The sequence below is a fragment of the Pleurodeles waltl genome, chromosome 3_1 (genome assembly GCF_031143425.1).
Source record: "Pleurodeles waltl isolate 20211129_DDA chromosome 3_1, aPleWal1.hap1.20221129, whole genome shotgun sequence".
Classification (NCBI taxonomy): domain Eukaryota; kingdom Metazoa; phylum Chordata; class Amphibia; order Caudata; family Salamandridae; genus Pleurodeles; species Pleurodeles waltl.
Window position 1 is genome coordinate 366,653,133 of NC_090440.1, and position 21,425 is coordinate 366,674,557.

Genomic DNA, 21,425 nt, shown 5'->3' on the forward strand with positions numbered 1-21,425 from the left:
AACTGATATGGGGTTCATGGGATAGGGAATGTGGTTGCAGAGGGGGAGACTGCCCCGAAGGCCTATGTACTTCACTAGGTCAGGAAAAGTGGGTTTTGGCTGGCCGACCTGGGCATCATGGCAGCTTGAATAGGATCATCAAGTAGTAAGGATAGAAGAACGCTTGACTGTGTAAGGCTTTATGCATGAGGCATGAGGCATAAGTCCTTGAATTTAACTGTAAGGCGTAGAAGTGACATAATTGTGGGCAAGACCTGGTGAGTGTGCTTCACGCCAAGATTGAAGTGGGACAAATAATTTAGCTTTGTAGTAGAATGAATTATCATCTTAGAAAATAGACCTAGATAAATTCTATAGAGATAGTTGATTCTGGGCTTGTTCACAGTTACAAGTGTTATCTTTTTTCAAACTGTTTTTTATAACATTTTTTGTTAGATTAAATGACATGATGCTCATTTGTCAACAAGAGTAAAACAGAATTGAGAAAGCATAGCTCTAACAAAGAGGTTACAACATTCTAGGTAATCATCAAAAGACCGTTATGCCAAATCATCCGCATAACTTCTATGGGGGTAATTTGGGAGAGGCAGTGTATTTTAAACATTAATCCAGAAATCTCTACCATCTTAAGTAGCCCCGTGAGCAATAGAAAGTTTTCAGACTACAGGGAACCCCACAGAGGATGCATCAAAGAAAAAGTATATTCCATTGAAAATGGAATGATTTTTATAGCATCTGCAGAGGTTGAGTTAAGTACGGAAACAAAACAAGAAAGTCAGAAGTTCAGATAAGCTTGTTTCTCTTCCCTTTGTAAACATACCAATTGAATGAAAACAAGCTTGCTACCATTCAAAGATATAGTCAAGAATGCCTTTCACTCTTCTCAAGAGAACAAAAAAACCTAGTTAGTGGCATGCTTCACCATTGGGTTCCCACCCAAGATGCCTAGTGCATCTCCAGTGTGCTGCGATGCCTGAATTGTAGCAGAGCAGGGTTTTTTGTGAAGTTGAGAGTGAATTATAACTGCCTCAAGGTGATCCATCCCTTAAGGATGTTTTAATCGTGGATACCTTGGGTAGGACTAAAATTGGTGATAGTGGATGTGATGTGAGACTATAATGGTCTCCAACATCCTAGGTCGACATGTTCCAGCCAAACATACATGCTTGCTGGGTCACAGTGGCTTTCTTCAGGGCCAGGTTGGTAGGCAAAAACCTAGCCAGTGGTTGCATGCGCACTAAGGCATGTGATATTGGTGCTCATGGTTAGGAACTTACGATTTTCACCAACCTTCTCATGACACCAGAATGAAAGTAATACAAATGCATTATTCAGACATCATGGTAGCACATAGCATGGAAGAAATTATGCATAGCCAGTTCAGTGCACTAGTGCCATGCAACTGTGCCCATAATGATTGAGCTCTTCTCTCTGCACCATTTATGCAATTAAGACTCAGACACATTATCCAGACAGAAATGGAACAGTATAAGAACCATTTTACAAGGTGTTATGATTCCGGGAAGAATCCCTTAGATCTAACACAGTCCCAAGAGGTCTAATAGTAACCAATGGGCCCAGAATCTTCCCAGAGGGTACTTCCTTCAGGAGGGACTTGCTCCAAATAGCATGGCATTGCACCAGGGACTGGTTAATACTTATATCATAAAAACAACTAGACGACTGTCAGAGGCAATGCTTGTGCAGATTCAAGTAACAGAAAATAATTTCAAGACAACAATAACTACGTATAAGACAAAATTGGATAAGGTCAATAAAAAAATGACAGAGAACAAAGATTATTTGACTCAGTCTAAAATTCAAACATTTCAGAAGGATTTGAAACTTTTTCCTACTACCTTTATTCAGCCCCTGATTACACCAGCACTGACAAACAATACAATTCACCAGACACCAACTCGTCTGATGGGGCCTCATCAGACACTGGGAGTTGGTCAAGCAGGTATAACTTTAAAAGAAAAATTATGAGGAAAAAATAGAAACACAATGGCCACAGAACTGGCAGAAATACATCCCTGTTCGGAATCCAGTGGGTTTACCACAGCACTTTTACTTTTTACAACAACCCCACCCATACTTAGGTTGGGGTAACCCTTTTCAACAGGGCCCACCACCACACTTTCCTCCCAACCAGTGGTATGCTAGAGGAAGGAGGGGGGGGGGGGCAGAAGAAGAAGAGACAACCAAGTAGACTGGGAAGAGAACCCACCGAGAATGCATACCAGGAGCATGTTGAGGGACACACAGCCAGGGACCAGCCAAAATTCAGAATTGTGGCCAACATGTCCTCAATAACACTCTCAGATTCTCAAATCAGAGTTTTGAATAAGGGTCTGGGTTTTATACCCACAGCACCACTGCAAACTAGCAGAAGTTTTCAGAAAACTGAAATAGAAAGCCTTCTTTGACAAAACAGAGACACTTGGGGAAACAGAACCTCCAGAGACACATGACCCAAGATAAAATCTACCTTTTGCCCACTCACTACTACTGTTCCCATTGAGGTACTCACATTTGAGCAAGCAGTATTCAATGAGTTGGAAGAAATACAGGAGAGATATAACAATATCTACTATAACTGAAGAGATCAAAGCATTTCTCAATTTGAGAGCAGAACAATCAATCATAAAACCAGCAGATAAAGGGGAAAGCATTGTAATACAGAACAAACAGGGTTACATTACTGAGTGCAACTGTCTCCTCGGGGGCAGAAAGTACTACAGAATCCTCCCTCAGATCCAATCCATCCTCACAACTGAGAACCAAGATCAAAAACCTTGTGGAGAAAGCTTAAGCCAATAGGGCCATTACCAAACAAGAAGCAGATTTTCTCTGCATGGCCAACCCTAAGATACTCTATTTGTATACAATTCCAAAGATCCACAAAAATAGGACACCACCACCTTGGACACATGATCGTATCATGGATGGGTTCTCTTCTAGAGCTGTTATTTCGCTTCTGTGACTTCTTCCTCTAGACTCTAGTTCAGGACATCTCCACATAATTAAGACACAAACAGTTTACTGAACTGGCTCAAAGATATTGAGTATGATCCAGGAAAAAAACTTACTGGTGAGCCTTAACATTGAGAGGTTGTATACAAGCCTTCCACAGGAAGAAACACACTCACTGTCATCAGAAACACACTAGAGCAGGGTGAATGGGAATAGAACACCCTGAGGACATTTATACTAGACTTTGTCCATCTAGCTTTTATCAAAAATGTCTTTGAGTTTGAAGGGACTTTGTACCTTCCAACATTTGGGACTTCAATGGGCGGCACATTTGCCCCCAGCATTGCAGTATTATACGTGTTCATATTAAGAATCAAAACATATTCTACGTGCCAACAATCCTTACAAGAACAACATCATATTGTGGAAGATGTATATAGATGACATCCTGATAATTTGGGATGGTGACAGAACATCGATAACACCCTTCCTAGACTGGATTACTGGCTGTGACAATAATGTAAAATTCACGCACATTGTGGATGACACATTCATCACATTTCTGGATGTGACGATATTTGCGGAAGATGGCAGACTACAGACTAAAACATATCAAAAACCTACAGACAAGAATATGTTGCTAAAATTTGATAGCTTTCACCCGACAGCCTGAGGGAAGAATTTACCATATGGACAATTTTTAAGGTTGAGAAGAAACTGCAGTAAAAAACAAACTTCCACCTATAGGCTGAATCCCTCACTGGAAAATTATGTGAGCGCGATTATCCCGAGAGGATTATAAAAACAACTCAGACACCAGCACGTAATCAGAACAGGGAAGCAGTGGTCCTGAACCTCCCCGCCAGGAACATATCTCCCAGCACTTGAGGACCTTCCACTGGCTCCCGGTGGAGAAACAAATCATCTTCAAGCTACTCACCCACACCTTCAAAGCCATTCACAACATTGGACCGGCCTACTTAAATTCCCTTCCACAACCCCGCCAGACCCGTCCTCTCCGCCTAGCAGGCACTGGCCACCATGCCATACATAGGTAAAACCACCACCGGAGGAAGGCTCTTTACCTACCTCGCAGTAAAGAGCTGGAACAACCTACCCATGCACCTCAGACAAAGCCCATCGCCCACCATCTTCAGGAAGAACCTCAAGACATGGCTCTTCGGTGTAGGAGGTTGGCCTGGTTTGTAGTGGGTACCTAAGGTACTTACACCTTATACCAGGTCCAGTTATCCCTTATTAGTGAAATGTAGTCAGTGTCTAGAATCCAGGCTCTCTAGGGGTAGTGTAGATGAGCAGCCAAGGCCTGACTAGGAGACATGCAAAGCTCATGCAATACCACTGTAGTCACACAGTACTCACACACATGAAAGAAAATGCTCAGTGTTACAAAAATAAGGGTACTTTATTTTGGTAACACAAATGCCAGAAATACCTTAGAGACTATACTCCCTAAGGAGGTAAGTAACATACACAGTATAAACACTAGAATTCAGCATTAGCTATAAAAACAGTTCAAAAACAGCTAAAATAGTGAAAAGCACAATAGTTAGAAACGGGCCTAGGGGGAACACAAACCATATACTAAGGAAGTGGAATGTGAAAGTTGGTTTCCCATCTAGGCAAGTGTAGTGTGTAGAGGGGTGCTGGGAATATTAGAAAACACCAAAGGTAAGTAATAGAACCCAACCCAGAAAAGCAGGAGTGAATCACAGTAACGTTCCTAGAACACACAAGAACACGACAAGGAAGATTATGCAAGAACCAGAAGGGACTGCAAGACACCAGTGATGGATTCCTGGACCTGATGACCTGTGGAAGATGGGGACCACATCCAAGAAGCACTGAAGAGTCCAGGGAGAACAGGAGCCTTGCTAACCCGGATGAAGGTGCAAAAGAATAACCACCGGTGAGGAACAACAGTCAGTATTGCACCCAAGAAGACAGATGTGGGTTCCTGGTTGGTGCAGAAGATGTCTCACGCCAGATGGATGAATGCAGTCTGGTTTGCGTCGCTGGATTCCGCCAACAAGCCTTGGCACGTGCAAACTACGCGGTTTGCGGAAAGTGGCACTGCCCGGGACCAGGAAGGACCTGGTGGCCTCTACCAAGGAGGGGGAGACAGAGGGGGCTCTCAGCAACTTATAGAGCCCTCCAAAGACCAGGCAGCGTGCACAGGAGTCCCACAGCACAGGGACAAAGAAGGTGCAAAAAGAGGCCCACGCAGCACTACACAAAGAGATCTCAAGCCGCCGGAGAACCACTCAGGAAGCTGTGCGTCGCAGGATGGAGTGCTGGGGGCCGGAGTTGCACGATGCATGAAGAACTTCATGGAAAGATGCCAACAAGCCTTAGCAACTGCAAAAAACATGGTGCAGGAGGGTACTCTCTTGCATAGGGAGGCAAGCTCTTACCTCCACCAAAGTTGAACAGCTGGACATCTGTCCACTTCAGTCTACCACCTGTGTTGCTGGTTCCACTCTCTTCTTCAGGAGAGGGGACCCCAGCCACCTGTCGTTGCTTTAGAGGGGTGCCTGCTGAAGCAGGGAAGAGACTCCTTCATTTCAAGGGAGATTTCTTTGTTCTTCTGGTGCAGACTGAGGACAGGCAGTCCTCGGAGGATGCACAACCTGGAAACAGTTGCAGTTACTGCCAGGAGCTGAAAATACAATGTTGCAGAAGTCGTCTTTGTTGCAGTTTGTTGAGTTCCTGGAGGGTCCAGATGCAGTTTCTTCTGTAAGAAGGTGAAATAAAGGATGAAGAGGATTCCTGCTGGAGTCTTGTAATCTGAATCTGAAGAACCACCCAAGAGAGAGACCCTAAATAGCCCTGAAGGGGGACTGGTCAGCTACACAGGTAAGCACCTATAAGGGGAGCGCTCTGATGTCACCTGCTGGCACTGGCCACTCAGATGCTCCCAGAGTGCCCTGCCTACTTGGAATCCAAGATGGCAAACCCAGGGACCCTCTGGAGGAGCTCTGATCACTACCCCTTGGGTGGTGATGGACAGGGGAGTGGTCACTCCCCTTTCATTGTCCAGTTTCATGCCAGAGCAGGGACTGGGGGTCCCTGAACCGGTGTAGACTGGATTATGCAAGGAGGGCACCATCTGTGCCCTTCAAAGCATTTCCAGAGGCTCTGGGAAGCTACCCCCTCCCATGCCTGTAACACCCATTTCCAAAGGGAGAGGGTGTAACACCCCTCTCCCAAAGGAAATGCTTCGTTCTGCCTTCCTGGGCTCGAGCTGCTTGAGCAACAGGAGGGCAGAAACCTGTCTGTGAGGTGGCAGCAGCTGGAACTACCTGGAAAACCTCAGAAGGCTGTAATGGCAGTACTGGGGGTCCCCTAAGGATCCCCCAGAGTGCACAGAATCATACAACCAATGCTTGCAAAAGCCTTGAGGTATGATTCCAACATGTTTGATACCAAACATGGCCATATCCGAATATACGAATATCCGAAGCTACCATTGTGAAGCTGTACATAGGTAGTGACCTATGCCCAGTGCAAGCGTAAAATGGCATCCCCGCACTCACCAAGTCCGGGAAAATGGTCCTGGACAATGTGGGGGCACCTCCGCTAGTGCATGGATGCCCTCACACACAGGTACTCTGCACCTAGCCTTCAGAGAGGGAAGGTCTGACATATAGGTGACTTATAAGTGACCTGGTGCAGTGTAAATGGCAGTGAAAGGGTGCATGCACCATTTCACACAGGCTGCAATGGCAGTCCTGTATACCCCTTTGCATGGGCTCCCTATGGGTGGCACAAGAAATGCTGCAGCCCATAGGGATCCCCTGGAACCCCAATGCCCTGGGTTCCTAAGTACCATATACTAGGGACTTATAAGGGGTGACCAGTATGCTAATTATGGGTGAAATATTGGGTTACAAGTATGCAGTGACAAAATGTAGAGGAGAGCGAGCATAAGCACTGGGGTCCTGGTTAGCAGGATCCCAGTGACACAGTCAAACACACTGACATCAGGCAGAAATTGGGGGTAACATGCCAAAAAGAGGGTACTTTCCTACATTCGGATGAGCCTCTGTCCATCCCCTGCACCACTCCCCACCTTCAGTGACTTGAGACCCTCACGGGTGAGTAGCTGCGCTCTGTAAAAACTGATTGTTAGAGAATCATGCTCGCATGAACACCACAATCCCTCTCACATGCATCACTACATTTGACACTGTATCAAATCAAGTGAAAATAGTGATTAATAAACACTGGTGCATCCTACAAACAGGAACACTCAAATGGGAGAAACCATTATTCTTTAACTGAGGAATACTGTGCTTAACAACTGGGGCCTTCCAGACGTAGTGGGACTCTGCATGTGCAGTAATTGAAGCGTGTGCCAACTTACGTCAACAAAAAAACGCTCAGCCAAGAACCGGGGAAGCTGTGGGTAATAAAAAACACACTAACTGCAACTCTAATGTAGTGTACATGATAGCTTACCCCTGCAAGCTCGGCCATGTGGGGATGACAAGTGGAAAAGTCAAGACACGGATCTGCAAGCACCGGAGCAACATCTGTTGCAAACGCAATTCAACTAAGATGACAGACCACTTCCTCAGAGAAGGCCACAAAACCAACAACATGAGATGGGTTGTCATAGAACCGTTGGAAGGATATTTGAATAATCCAGACAATCTCCTGTTCGAGAATGCACAGCAATGGGTTTATAGCTTGCCCACGCACAAAGCAGCACTAAACGATAATATATAGTGGAACACCATTCACTTGTAAAAAGGTTCAACCATCAATAATCAATCCCTCTTACATATACCATGCCATTAATATGCTTGCCCCCCCACCAATAACTGAGTCAGGAGGTGGGCTTACAACAATACCCACTGCTAATATGCTGTATACAAGCAAAAGTTAACAATAATAGCACAACTATTTTGCATGATATATACATCATGTGAATGCCTATTGGCATTTTTACCCCTTTTTCCTATGTTCTGTTGCCACATTGATCGGAAAACAGAGAGTGCACCTTAACCACACCCCTTCTGGGCAGGTACATAAACTCACAAGGAGTGGGTCACACCTATGAGCCTTTGCTCAACACATGCTGTCCACCAGATAATGTATGCCAGCATCCACACGCGGATGTGGAAAGGCTCAGCCTTGATGTGCCAGTATGACTGTTTAGTCCACGTCGGATACGGGCAAAACAATGGGCAAAACGCCTTGATGAAGTAAGTCGGGGGGGGGAGAGGGCCACATTACAGAGACTTGATCTATTTAACCAGAGCAGAACATGATTTAGATTCCGACGATATTTGAGCACCATGATTGGGGCTCTCTGTGATAATTAAAATTATCCCCTCTGTGTGTGACTGCAGGCTCTGTCCCCCTGAGAAGATCCATGTCACGTTAAGCCTCATGTTGTGATGCATGAGCATGTGCGTCGCTCTGTCTGCCATATGCCACACATGAATAGGCTTCATAGGGAGACTCTTCTATTCCCAATGGAGACATAAATAACACCTTACTGCATGATATTCTTCGTGGTGGTGTTACCACAGGTGCATAATTGGTGCGGAGAAAAGTGCTCAAGCATGATGGGCACAGTTGCATGGCACTATTACATTGAGCTGGCTATGCATAATTTATACTGCACCATGTGCTACAATGATGTCGGAATAATGCCTTTTTTTATGTTCAACCTAGAGTATTGGGAAAGTTGTTGCGAATCGTAAGTTACGAACCATGAGCACTAATATCGAATGCCTTAGTGTGCATGTGACCACTGGCTTGGTTTTTGTGTTAGCAACCTGGTCCTGAAGAAAGCCATTGTGACCTAGCAATCATGTATATTTGGCTTAAACATGTTGACCTAGGCTGTGGGAGACCATTGAAATCCCACATCACATCCACTATCACTAATATGAACCCTACCCGAGGTATCTACAATTAAAACATGCTTAAGGGATGGATCACCTTGAGGCAGTTTTAACTCACTGAGAACTCATAAATTCACACAAAAATCTGCTCTGCTATATTTCAGGCACTGCAGCACACCCAAGATGCACTAGGCATCTTGGGTGGGAACCCAATGATGAAGTATGCCACTAACGAGGTTAGTGGATGAGAGTTCTTTTAAAAAACCTATTGGGTTTTTTGTTAAACCTATTGGGTTTTATGTTCTCTTGAGAACGGAGTAAAAGGCATTATTGACTATATATATGAGGGGTAGGAAGCTCATTTGCATTTGATTGTTAAACTAGGTATGCCACTTCTGTTTACTGAGTGTGTAGACCCTTGTTTGGCCCTCAGAAACCCCAAATACTTTGAAGCTGCCTCTATGTGATCGATTAGAAAGGTGTTTCCATCTAATATTACCTTCAGATGGTCTGGAAATTTACACTAGCCAGAGCACCCAATAGAAAAAAAATCCTTCTACAAGGTCATCAGTTTGTTTTCTTTTTATGATTGTAGCAGGGCTAGCATCAGGAAAGGACAAGAGTCTCATGCCATTTAACCTCAACTTACCCTTTCTGATTACTCAGAAAGGTGTGGTAGGCTTCTTCCCTCAGAGTTACCAGCACTATTCCAATTCTTTGTAATAGACATGCTTACCATTTGAAGGCAAACATAGCAATCAAGGCAATGTGGATGAGGTGACATAGGGCCCAATGTTCATACCTTTCTATAGAAATATCTCTCTTTGGTAATAGAGAGCTAAAGCATCTCTTAGGCACTTCCACCCAAGCAGCGTGATATTGGCCTTCTGCAGTTTCTTCACTCGATCTTCCAAGGTGGTTATGGAATTGATGGCACAACTCTGGAAGTTGGCAATAGAGTTATTGTCCTTTTGCTAACTTGCATACAAGACCTCCAGGGCTCCAGTCCTTTACCCTAGGTCTGCAATTGACTCCTCCAAGTCGGACACCCTGGTTAACATAGCCTCCAGCCAATTTTCTACCACTGTAATTTTGAATTCAAAGCCACCCACTTTCTTCTTATGGAGACTTTCTATTGGCCTCATCAAGACCCTCTCACTACTTATGTGTGCAGCAAAATCATGTATGGCATTCTCCATTTCATTCCCCATGCTACACATGTTAAGACTGGGATAAAAAAGAATGTTCCATTGTTGCACATTCTTGAGGTAAGATGGGGCAGTTTTGATAGTCTTTCTTTTGTTCAGCCCCTAGAAAACAATACAGTGGTGCAATATTTTTCAATGTCATGCTGAGAAAAGTGTCATGTCCAAGTCTGAGCCCTCAGACCGCTCACCCTAAAATAGGTTGCCCAGTGTCTTATACCCTTGACCTGGTGCAGGTGGCAAATACCCTGCCCACTGCTGTCTTATGCACTAATTTTCGGTGCCAGATTGAAATGTCTTACTACAGTGCTACAGGTCTGGCCTCTCCTCTGGAGCAACATGCAATGACCTCAGTGCACGGTGTCGGCCAGCACTGGTTGCAACTGGAATCCTGTGAGAAAATGCTCCTTTTGCTGGTCTTTAGACTCTACACACTAGGGTATTGCTGACCAGTGCCCAGTGTATGTGAACCTTAATTTTAAATATTAGTGTCACCTCAGTGTCAGCTTTGTAGCCCACAAGGATGCATGGTATTTGAAATGTGGCATGAATAACTGTGATAGTACCATGTCCCTACAGTTCCCACATCCAGAGGCTATTTTCATTGTTGAAGGCTGTAGCTGTCCTATGAGGAAAAATAGAGTACATATTAAAATATGAATCCTGATATCTCAGGTTTGGGACCAGCTGGAATCATAGTTCAATAACTATCTTTAATAGTTATTAAAAGTCCTGTTCAATGGTGATATATAATGGATAGATATTTTGGAAAATAAACTTTTAGAACATTATATTTTTCATGTCTGAAGTTCCTGAAGGCTAATTTACATTAGCCTGACAGCAGACACCCAATAAGTGCTTGACTTTAAATACATCTGAGCAGAAACAATGACTTGGATGTGTGGGATTGAAGGGGTTCTTCATTCTGCAGGAAGACCAGTTACGGTGCATCCCATAACTTCATTAACTTGTAAAGGGTCTGCCTTGTCACAAATAAATGTAAGGGGAGACCTGGAGAAGGTAACCTTTGTTCCTCTAGTAAGACTGGTTCCAAACTGAGAAGGGGAGAGCTACATGGAGGGGAGCTAAACCCAGAACCAGGTTAAATTACCACAAATAAGGGGGCTACTAATTGTCCTGGACATACCTCAGAAGCGGGGGCACATAGGCTTAGCACAAGGGAGAAAGGGCTTACCCATCTTGGATTTTAAGAGTAAGGTGCAGTGTGGGATTGTTAGCAGTAGGCAAACCGGAACTGCTGAATAAATGGGTACACTTGCCCCTGGGAATTTATACCACATTGGCTAAGGAGTGGCAAGGAGTCACCCCTGCCAACCAGCTAGTGCAACCCATGAATATGGCATCCTCCTCAAATACTTTCTGGACCTGTAGAAGGTTCACACCTGCTGTATGAGGCCTGGCAGAAGACCCGAAGGGCTGGACCTGCTCACCACTTGTTCTCAGGACAAATAACTGCACTCCTGGGACCAGTTGGCTGACCTCCTGTGAGGGCTTTTTCCTGGGGTGCCCATCTGACAAGTAGCAACTGGACCCTGCTGGTGTCCTCTGCTGGAGTGAATCCTCGACCCTAATTTCTGTGTGTGAGGTCCTGGGACCCTTGGCTGTGTCTAACTGGATTTTTTCTTAAAATCACTGAAGAGTTGAGGGACTTAAAAATAAAATTGACTTCCAGCCACCTTAGGACTGATACCAGATATCCAGGCCTACACGGCGAAGGTACAACTTCACTGGGCTGGAGAACCAGGTTTCTCCTAATTGGAACTCCTCCCCAGCTGCAAAGTCACTTAGTGGACCCTCAGCAACTCATCATTGGGCCTTGTTGGGCAGAGGTGAAAAAGTAACTGACTCCCTAGAGAACTTCCTTGTGAAATTTTTCCCACCCAGAGCTTTTTCCACCAAAACTAATGGCTACAGCAGGACATTACCCAACAGCTATCCCACTTTGAGAGGGCTTTCTCAGATATATGTGCAACCTTGCTCCTTGGAAGATTTTGACTTCCATTTCAGAGACTGAGGGGCTCATTACGAGTTTGGCGGTCAGGCAAGCCAACCACTAAACAAGCGGGATTAGGCGGCCATCAAGCCGGCTGCCTCACCACCGTATTACGATGTTCCCACCAGCCTGAGGAGAGGGGGAAGGGGGAACATCGTATTATGATGTTCCCATCAGTCAGCCCAGTGGCAACAGTGCTACTGTATTGGTCTCGGGAGCCGAGGCCAATACCGTAGCACAACAGCGCCCTTGGAATACGCACTGTCAGCCTAGCAGACAGTACACATTCTGAGGGTGCTGGGCAGGGGGCCCAGTGCCCCCTGTGGCACAGCACTGTGTTTCCTCCAGCCTTTCCATGGCGGATTACCCGCCATGGAAAGGCTTGTGGAAACAGGAGTTGTGATCTGACCATGAGTCTGACTGCCGTCAGCCCATCTGGAACCTTGTTCCTAGCGGTGACAGCGGCCCCCTGATTGTCTGATCGCCAGGGTCATAATGTCGCAGTTGGACCACCTGGAATGCGGCGGTCCGACCACAACTCTGGCGGTCCAAGGTCCACCAGACTCAGAATAAGGCCCTAAGACTTCTGGTTAAATCTTTGACAGAGACAATCCTGCTTTGCATATCTGACACAAGCTCCATCTCAGTTGGCCTTAAATCACATCTAGGTCCTAGTCACCCGTTACCGGTAATTACTGATTGGCGCTTTACTTTTTTTGGTGCTTTTTTTATCTTGAATCTTTAAAAATACATATCTCTGGTTCTCCTCAGTGGATGTTTGTTTTGTTTTTATGTTTTTATTCAATGTTACTCTATTTTTATAATCTGGAGTCAGATTTTCATCATGTTGTGTTTTTGACTTTTCAAATGTTTTGGTACATCTAAATGCTTCACACATTTTCTCAGAGTTTAGTCTGCTCTGTGTGATATCTACCAGGGGATGAGCTCAGGTTAAATTATTGAAACCTTTGCCTGGACCTAACAGGTTAGTAACTATAGTACTTGTGATGGACTATCACCTGCCCCAATTAATAATTCACTTGCTTTCAAGTCCCCTTTTTCAGTCTTGCCATTGTGTGGAAGCCGTTTTGAATCTCTGTAGTTCACCACAGGGTTCTCTTTCATGCTCATTTCTCTAGTTTCAGTTTTTCCTGACTGGTTCCACTCTTCTGATCCTAAGCAGCATCACTCTATACTTCACATATATGCTGCATCAATTTATCATTATCTTTCGGAATGGTAAGATCTGCGGGGCAGTCAGCTTTGCAAAAAAGTGTGTGAAGAGAAATGTCTCCTTCATAGCTTGTGTAATCACACACCCTTACCCCAACAAGTTTTTTTTTTTAAGGCAGGAGTGACAGAGACTAGTTTCTGCAAAGGACTCATAAGGACTTGTTTAGAGTTTGACGGACATGGTACTCTGCCACAAACTTGGCAGAGTGCCATGTCCACCAACCTTGTGGTTCCTCTGCTAAATTTAGAATCAGTGGATCTCCTATGTTTCTGACAGCTGAGATTCCTTTTTAGGACAACAGGAAAAGCCTGACTGTCCAGAACAGGAAAACACCTGAATAGCTTCCTCAATGTGAGGAAAAACTCTCAGTGAAATTTGTTTGTTTTTCATTAACAAATTCCTGCTTTGGGCTTTTCTTTTGGAAAAGCAAAAATCTTTGCTGTGTGGGAGCATTGAATATAGCAACCACATAGCAAGGCTTCGGTGCCTTTAAGAGAGCCTTTGCGGTAGTGGCTCTGCTGAAGGCAAAGAGAGATCCTTCTGCATGGCATACATCCCTAAATATGGCGGGCTTGGTTCTTCCAGGGAAGTGGAGTGTACCTCTCTGCTGACCTGGCTGAATGGAGCACCTCGAACCCTAAGTAAGCCCCATAGATGGTAGCCTTCAAACCTATGAGTGGGAAGAACATGTTCTCAAATGCCTGAAAAGGAGAAAACTAAGCATCACTTTAGGCATAAACTGTGCACGGTGTAGTATACACATATAATTATTAATAATCATGAATCAGTATCCTACTGTTCTTTTATTTTTTCTATCAAAAAGGTTGAACGTGGCTTTTAATGGTCTGCTAAATGGTTACTCTTAAGTGAGTCTAGGTCTGAGTTTTATATTTGTCATGCTTGTTGCACTGTCACGTTGGCGTCAGTAAACAGAACGTTTTGTTGGATACAATTTGTCTGTGTTCTAAAGAAAAATATACTTTTCCCTCTGATTACCTAAAAATAGTAACACAGTTATTATTTTTAAAACTGTTTTTGATCATTGGACGGCCAGTTTAAGATTGCAAGTGTACGGTGCCTTTTACTTTCAGTAGTCAACGATTTTGTGCTTGTGTGTGCAATTTACCTTTCAACAAGATTTATGGATGTACGTTTTCTTTTATTCAAAACAGAGGTTTGTTTTAACCCCTATAATTTTTGATCACGGCCATCAAGAAAGTGCAAATAAAACACACTGTTTTGTATATACAATAGAATGCAGGTGCTCAAAACAATTGTTTACATTGCTAAATCACGTTTTAACAAATTTTGATTTTTTCCACTGAAGCAATGTGTATATGCAAGGGAAGATGATCTCGAATATACTTTGGAAATATCAGCGCTATCACGCCATCATGGCTCACCTTGAAAAACCGGTCTTGCCTCCACCCCTTATCATCTTTAGCTACTTGTCTTCCATGATATCCTGTTTATTTCGAGGAAAAAGGGAAGTTACTTCACACAGACCAAGTAAGAGCAAACATTTTAATATAATTTGAAAAAATCATCCTTAATTTTAGTGTCTCAAATTAATGTTATGTTTTGTTATTTTCTGTCTGTGTAGTTATGTATAAATTAAAATGTCCAGCCCATCGAAGCTCTATGCAGGCTGTTATGAAAGGAAGCAGGGCACCCAATTAAATCGAATGGCAGTCTGCAGACCTGTCTCAAAAAACAAAGGCCCTCATTATGACTTTGGCAGTCTTTTTCAACGACTGCCAAAGCTGCGGGCGCCAGAAGACCACCATATTACGAGTACTGCTGGATTTCAGCCACATTTTGGACGGAAATTTAGCAGTAGTCGTGCTGGTGAGACACAGGGGCGGTTCCACCACCGGCACCACCCCACCAGAAGGACTCTGCCTGCCGTATTATGTGCAGTAATACGGCCTGGTGGTGTCCTGATGGTGGGCCGCTGCCGGTGGTGGAAGCGCCCCTTCCCGTTCCCTGACGGACTACCTCCTCCCCAGACCAGGTAAATAGATCATGCAACGGGGTAGGGGGGATGGGAGTGTGTTGGGTGTTGTGTGTGTGTGTGTGTGTTGCCTGCGTGTGTGCATGAATGTGTGTATGCATGGTTGTATGTGTGTCTGAATGTAGAAGTGAGTGCATGTATGCATGTAAGTGTGTATGCATGTGTGTATTCGAGTGTGAGTGTTGTGATGAATGCGAGTATGAGTGTTGTGGTGAATGCGTGTTTGTCTGCGTGTGAGTATGCATGTTTAGATGGATGTGAATATTCGTGGTTTAATGTATGTAGGAGAGCTGAGGTGAATGCGAGTATGGATGCATGTGAGTGAATGCGTGTATCTAAGTGTAGGTGAATGAGTGTATGTGTGGTGCGTGTGGGTGACCGTGTGCATGTATGAGGGAAAAGGGGTAGAGGGAGGGGGTCGGTGTCTGGGGGGGTGGGGGGGCGCTGTGCCTGGAGGGTGGGTAGGTGGGGTTCAGTGCTTGCTGGGGCAGACTGGGGACTATGCACCTGGGTGGGGGTGTGTGGGTAGTCCTCTACCGGTGACAGGGAAGAGACCCTACTGCCGCGGAAATCCTGGTGGAAAGGTGGCTCCTAATACTCCCAAGAGTGGCTACCTTTAATGACCGCCAGGGTCCTAATGACCCCCAAAGTTATTAAAAAAATTCCTGACCATGAATAAGTTACCTTTTAAGTTACCTTTGTCCCTTAGAGGTTGGTGCAATTTGTTCCTAAGTTTGGCAAGAGAAATTTAAAACATGTATCACTCCATTTAGATATGTGAACTTGGGAACAATCACACTTGTCCTGAAGCAGAATGCAGTTTGAAGTTGGGTTTATATGCTGAAAAGTTTTGGCCAAGATATAGCTTGACCTAGTAGAAGATTCTGTGCAACAAAACAAAGATTTAAACAGTCTGTTTTTTAATGGGGAACAAATGCAACATTCTCAGCCTATCAGAAATGTGATTATATTTATGTGTCAAAGATCACCATTAAGTTGCCTTTTGAACATGTTTTCAGATGAGATACCCTGACAAATTGCATTGCAATAGTAGAAATGAGAATGGATTAGCGGATTAATCACTGAGATTTTGTCAGCCATAATGAGAAGGAAAACATACGACTGGGAGTGCGAAAAAGTTAAATCCAGTCTTTCAATATCGGTTTGCACATGAGCATCAATAGAAATCTATGAATTAACCAGGATTCCTAACTTTCACATTTCTGGCACATGATTAGAGCAGGCTCACACTAAGGGGGTGGGTGGGACGATTCGCAATACAAATGTCCTCTCAGAAGCTCTGAAGACGATGGCAGTGGAGGATCTCCGCACTCTTACCATAGGCTCCTCTCCGAATGACATCATATTGCAGCAGCTTATGTTTTTAGTGTTAAGGCAATAAAATAAACCATCTACACATCAACAACTTAGATGTAGCATTGTTTTTTTTTTTACTTCAGGATGGGTCAGTGTGGTTAAATACTATTGCAAAATTCAGGAAGTGTATTCCTTATCTTTGATATCAACGTCTTTGAATGTTTTATTGCCACTAAGCAGAGATGGCTCATGAGTGGAGATTCATTTATGGTCTGCTAGAATCTAGGGATGCCTTAGGACTCAAATAACCATAGATAGTAATGGAGGGCCAGATCAGTGTAATAGAGCCCTGATGCCCTAGTGCAGTGGTTACCAACCTTTTGACTTCTTTGGACCCCCACTTTATCATAACTGGAGCCCGGGGACGCCCACTGATTCTTTATTGCAATTCGGGGACCCCCCACTGAGTCATTACTGAAAACTGGGGACCTAATCTGTTAATATTATTTAATTTTAGAAGCAGTCGCGGACCCCCTGAGGAGGCTTCGCGGACCCCCAGGGGTCACCGGACCTAGTGTGCTCAAAACACTAAACGTAAGATAAGAAGCGTAACCTGCCACGTGCGAAGGACTTCTGCTGCATTTTTATAGCAGCAGCCACCATTAATATGGCATTTCAGTGTAATCCCTATATGGTCGCCCTTTCCTACAGATCTGGAAAGAACTTCCATCAACCTCAAGGAACCATTGCTTCATAGCGTACATTGTTTGTGACATATATTTAATAATGTTTAGTGTTGTTACATTTTAAAATGGTTTGTAGGCTGTAGTGTCAAAGTAAAATGAGTTTGGCCTTGGAAGATATTTGTGCTGTTTTATGTGCATGCGTGGGAGTGCCGCAGGACTTGTACATGTTTTCTTTCCATTTACGGAACTAGTTTTTTTTTTTTGCATATCAAAGTAAAACTCAACCTAACTAGAACAATTTTGATTTCCCCAGTAACTCTAATAAAGAATGAGTTGCATACTGCACTATGTGCTCCAATGAGTTTAAATATTTTTGTGAGTTGGTCCCTTTGATGCAGCATTCTGCACGTGTGGCCTTGTTTTTAAAGCATCTGTTAGGTTGGCCCTTCTGCAGCCCTATTTAAGGCTTACTTGTTTGTGGAAACCAAGTAGTTTATGTATTGCATTGTATATAATATATGTACGTAGCACGAGAGGACCCAGCAACATTTGGGTTTGTGGTATAGACCACAGCTATAATGAAGACTACAAATTCAGTAATAGGCACTGTAGAAAATTGCAGATCATTTTAGTCAGTAGCTGTGATACCAACCCGAATAGTATTGGGAATAGAGCAGAAAAAATGACTCGCACTTATTGGAATAGTTCAGAACCTGCGGAAACAAATGAGGTTTGAGACGTGTCCTGAAGTCAGTTAGATTGCTATCCTGATCTTGACGGGGAAAGTATTCGAGGCTGAAGAAGTAGCACTTTTGAACGATAGCTTTTGGAGCCACTGTAGTTCTGACTTTGTCAACCTCCAGCTGGAAAAACTTTAGTCAGATTACAGAACGGCGTGTCCACTAACCTGAAATTCTGCAGATGTTCTATGCTGCATGAGCGATGTGAAATCTCTATGCCCTCTTCTTGCATCTTTGGATTCTGACTGTCGTGAAATACATGATGAAGTGAGGCAAGATGGGTGGATGGGGTTTAGAAAAGGGACTGATGATTTCACTGGAAGTTGTTGATTGTAGAGTCGCAGGACAGTGACAACCCTCTTGTCTATTGTCGGAAAGGTTTGGGACACACGATATTGTAGTGTTCAGTTGTTATATCCGCCTCTGGATCACCTATGTTTACTCCATCCCCTTGTATTATTTGGGTTGTTTGAGATTCCTACTCATACTCCTACTTTATACTCAGTCTCCTACTGAGTATATTTATTTTCACCAATGCACCACACGTTCGGGTTAGATGAATATCTACAGAATCGTCAGTTAGTAAATAAATAATCCAGTTACTGTCCCTTTGAAAGATGACTCAATCACTTTGCAGTTGAATTTTTCTGAATGGCTAGGGACTGATCCTATCATCCGGGCGAATGGTTGGCTCTAGGGTCATATCTTTGGGCACCTTATTGGGCATTAGCGCTGGAGCACTATTGGCCCTAGGTATAGGCTATGGCAACTTTCTGCTCCTAAGGCCTAGTAGGCCACCAAAGATAGTGAGCAATTGTGTTAAATAAGTCGAGCAATTCCTTAAATAAGCTGAGCAATTATGGTGAATATCTCTGCAAGCCTCACATCACAGTTTGAATTGTATCTGAGAGCTGATGGGAACTAAGTTATCCCTGATAATGTTAGAATGATGTGGTCGAATTCGTATGAGGTGGTAAAACGTCCTGCTGCTCAATCCTCAGGTTATTAGAAATGCTCAGCATATTTGGGTCATATGCAGGGTCCATATAAACAGGCACAAATCTGTGCCATGCAACTCACTCCTTGGCAGCATCCAGCAGCCTCGGAGGGTTGGCTACAATGGCCTGAAGAAGGGTTCATGTACTTAGGGGTCTAAAACACCAAGTATTGCACAGTCTTTATGCACAACAACCTGAGAAGGCTCTTGGAGGACTATAAGGCAGATGTTGATCACTGGAGAAAACTTTCCCTATCAGCATTCGGAAGGGTGGCTCTTTATAAAATAGCCTCACTGCCACAAATTCTTTATATTTTGGGTGAACAGTAGTGTGACAAACGTAGTACTGTGGGAGGGGGGCATCCTTGGGATACCCCTGAATATGCTAATGAGGTCTCCATATGAAGGGGGCATATCCTTACCCAATCTAACATTTTATTACTGGGCCTCCCACTTCTTAATGGAAATGACTGACATTCCTTCCTTTGCAAGAACTTCGCTCCAGGCAGACAGGAAGTTCATGGCGTCTAAAGGGTACCCCAGGGAACTAGATGGTGGTGCCGTGGTGGGCCAGAGACAAACCCTGAAGGCTACAGTTATCAATATTTGGAGGACAACAAATTGAGCATTCTGATGGCAGGGGTTTTCACAAATGGGACCTCCTGGACATATCGAAATTAGGGGAGTTATGGGGCCATATAGCTCTTTCAACATTTGAAGAACTTTAACAAAAACATGAGACCCAGCACTTTCATTATATGCACCTCAAACATGCGTTGGCCAACCATGGCACCTCCTCGAAATGATAGAGGATGAATCCTCCCTGAAATATAGGATCCTGGCAGCAAAATTACACAAACATGCCATCTCCCAAATATACAGGACAGTGATAAATAGTAGCCAGTGCGCCCTAGAAGTTCCTAGATATAAATGGGAGGTGGAGCTAGGAGCAATGGAGGATGGGGACTGGGGTGCAGCATATAAGTATCCTAGAGAAGTTGCAATCAGAGCAAGCTTTCTCCTCACACAACTGGAGATACTGCACAATGCTTACCTCAACAGAACACAATTGTTTAGAATTGATAGGATATTCCACACCTTATGGGACTGCCCAAAGGTCCAACAGTTCTAGTTCAGGATAAGGCAACTAGAATGAAGAAGAAAAGAAGAACCATTGGGGTGTTGGTTGGTCTCACTCCAAAGCTTGTAGTTTTGGGGCTATAGAACGAACAAATGCTTCCAAAGCGGAATTGCATGTCATGTTTAAACTATTTGACTAATACACGGAGGACTCATTGACAAACTCTCAAGGTAAAAAATATTGTTTACCACAATATCGTGCTGCTATACTTATAATAAGGACATTTAAATGTTAAATATTTAATATTTTAATATATACATTTAGTATAATATTGTAAATTAAATTCCACTATTATTTAATACCATACTAATAAGTATATGCTTATATAAACACACATAAATGTAGTGTGTGTTTATATTTATATATATCATATAGATATATAGTGTATCACAATGAATAGAAATATTTATTTTACATTATATTTTCTAAATATTTTTAATGCATTACTATGAATATATACATTCATAATTAATTTAATATTAAAAAATATATGTAATGTAATATTTGCAATATATGTTACACTATTCTCTCACTCTCACACACACACACACACCCCACACCCACCCCACACCCACTCTTCCATGGCAGAAATGCAGGGGTCTGAGAACACTTCTCCATTAATGATCAAACTCTCCTGTGCTGTGAATTCAGTTTAATGATACAGCTCCCGCCCTTTTTTTTTGTTGCGAAATCAGTTTGGCGATAAAGCTTTCCGGGTAAGTTTCGGATGTATCCTTGGTCGCGGGTCATGAGTGAACACAAACACCAGTTACATATAGTGCATTAAGATAAATAAACAGTGAAAGGGCACTAATCCCCACAGATATCCACACAAGAGTATTAAAGCAAGCACCATTTTAGAGTGTACTTGATTTCTAGACATAACGCTGGAAAGGCATAGCAGTGTAATTGTTCACAACTCATTGCCATCACTGGTGCATACCAAAATCGTTCACTTTCCAATTTGTGATACAGTGTTGTAATTATGCACTCAAAAATATAATTTAACAATGCTATGCCCTGGGATGCAACCCTGATGATATTCTGTACATTTCTACATAATGCATTCTAATACATTTCCAGTTTAGTGTGAAGCAATTGTTGTTATATCCAAAATCTGCCTGCATACATGGTACTGATGAATAAGCAATGATCCACCAGAAGAATAAATCAGTAACAGGCACGGCGTGTAGTGGTGGGCGAGCGATTCCCGATACCTAATTGA

At 43.5% G+C, this 21,425-nt stretch overlaps 1 protein-coding gene across 4 annotated transcripts in view; it reads left to right on the top strand.

Annotated features, from left to right (window-relative positions):
- Window positions 1-21,425, top strand: part of LOC138284105 (transient receptor potential cation channel subfamily M member 7-like) — a 1,183,984-nt gene that overhangs the window by 929,962 nt on the left and 232,597 nt on the right. For all 4 annotated transcript variants that reach the window (XM_069222537.1, XM_069222536.1, XM_069222538.1 and 1 more), the window contains one exon: window positions 14,633-14,814. In XM_069222537.1, coding sequence (XP_069078638.1) covers window positions 14,633-14,814 — 182 coding nt within the window. The remainder of the gene's footprint in view (window positions 1-14,632; window positions 14,815-21,425) is intronic.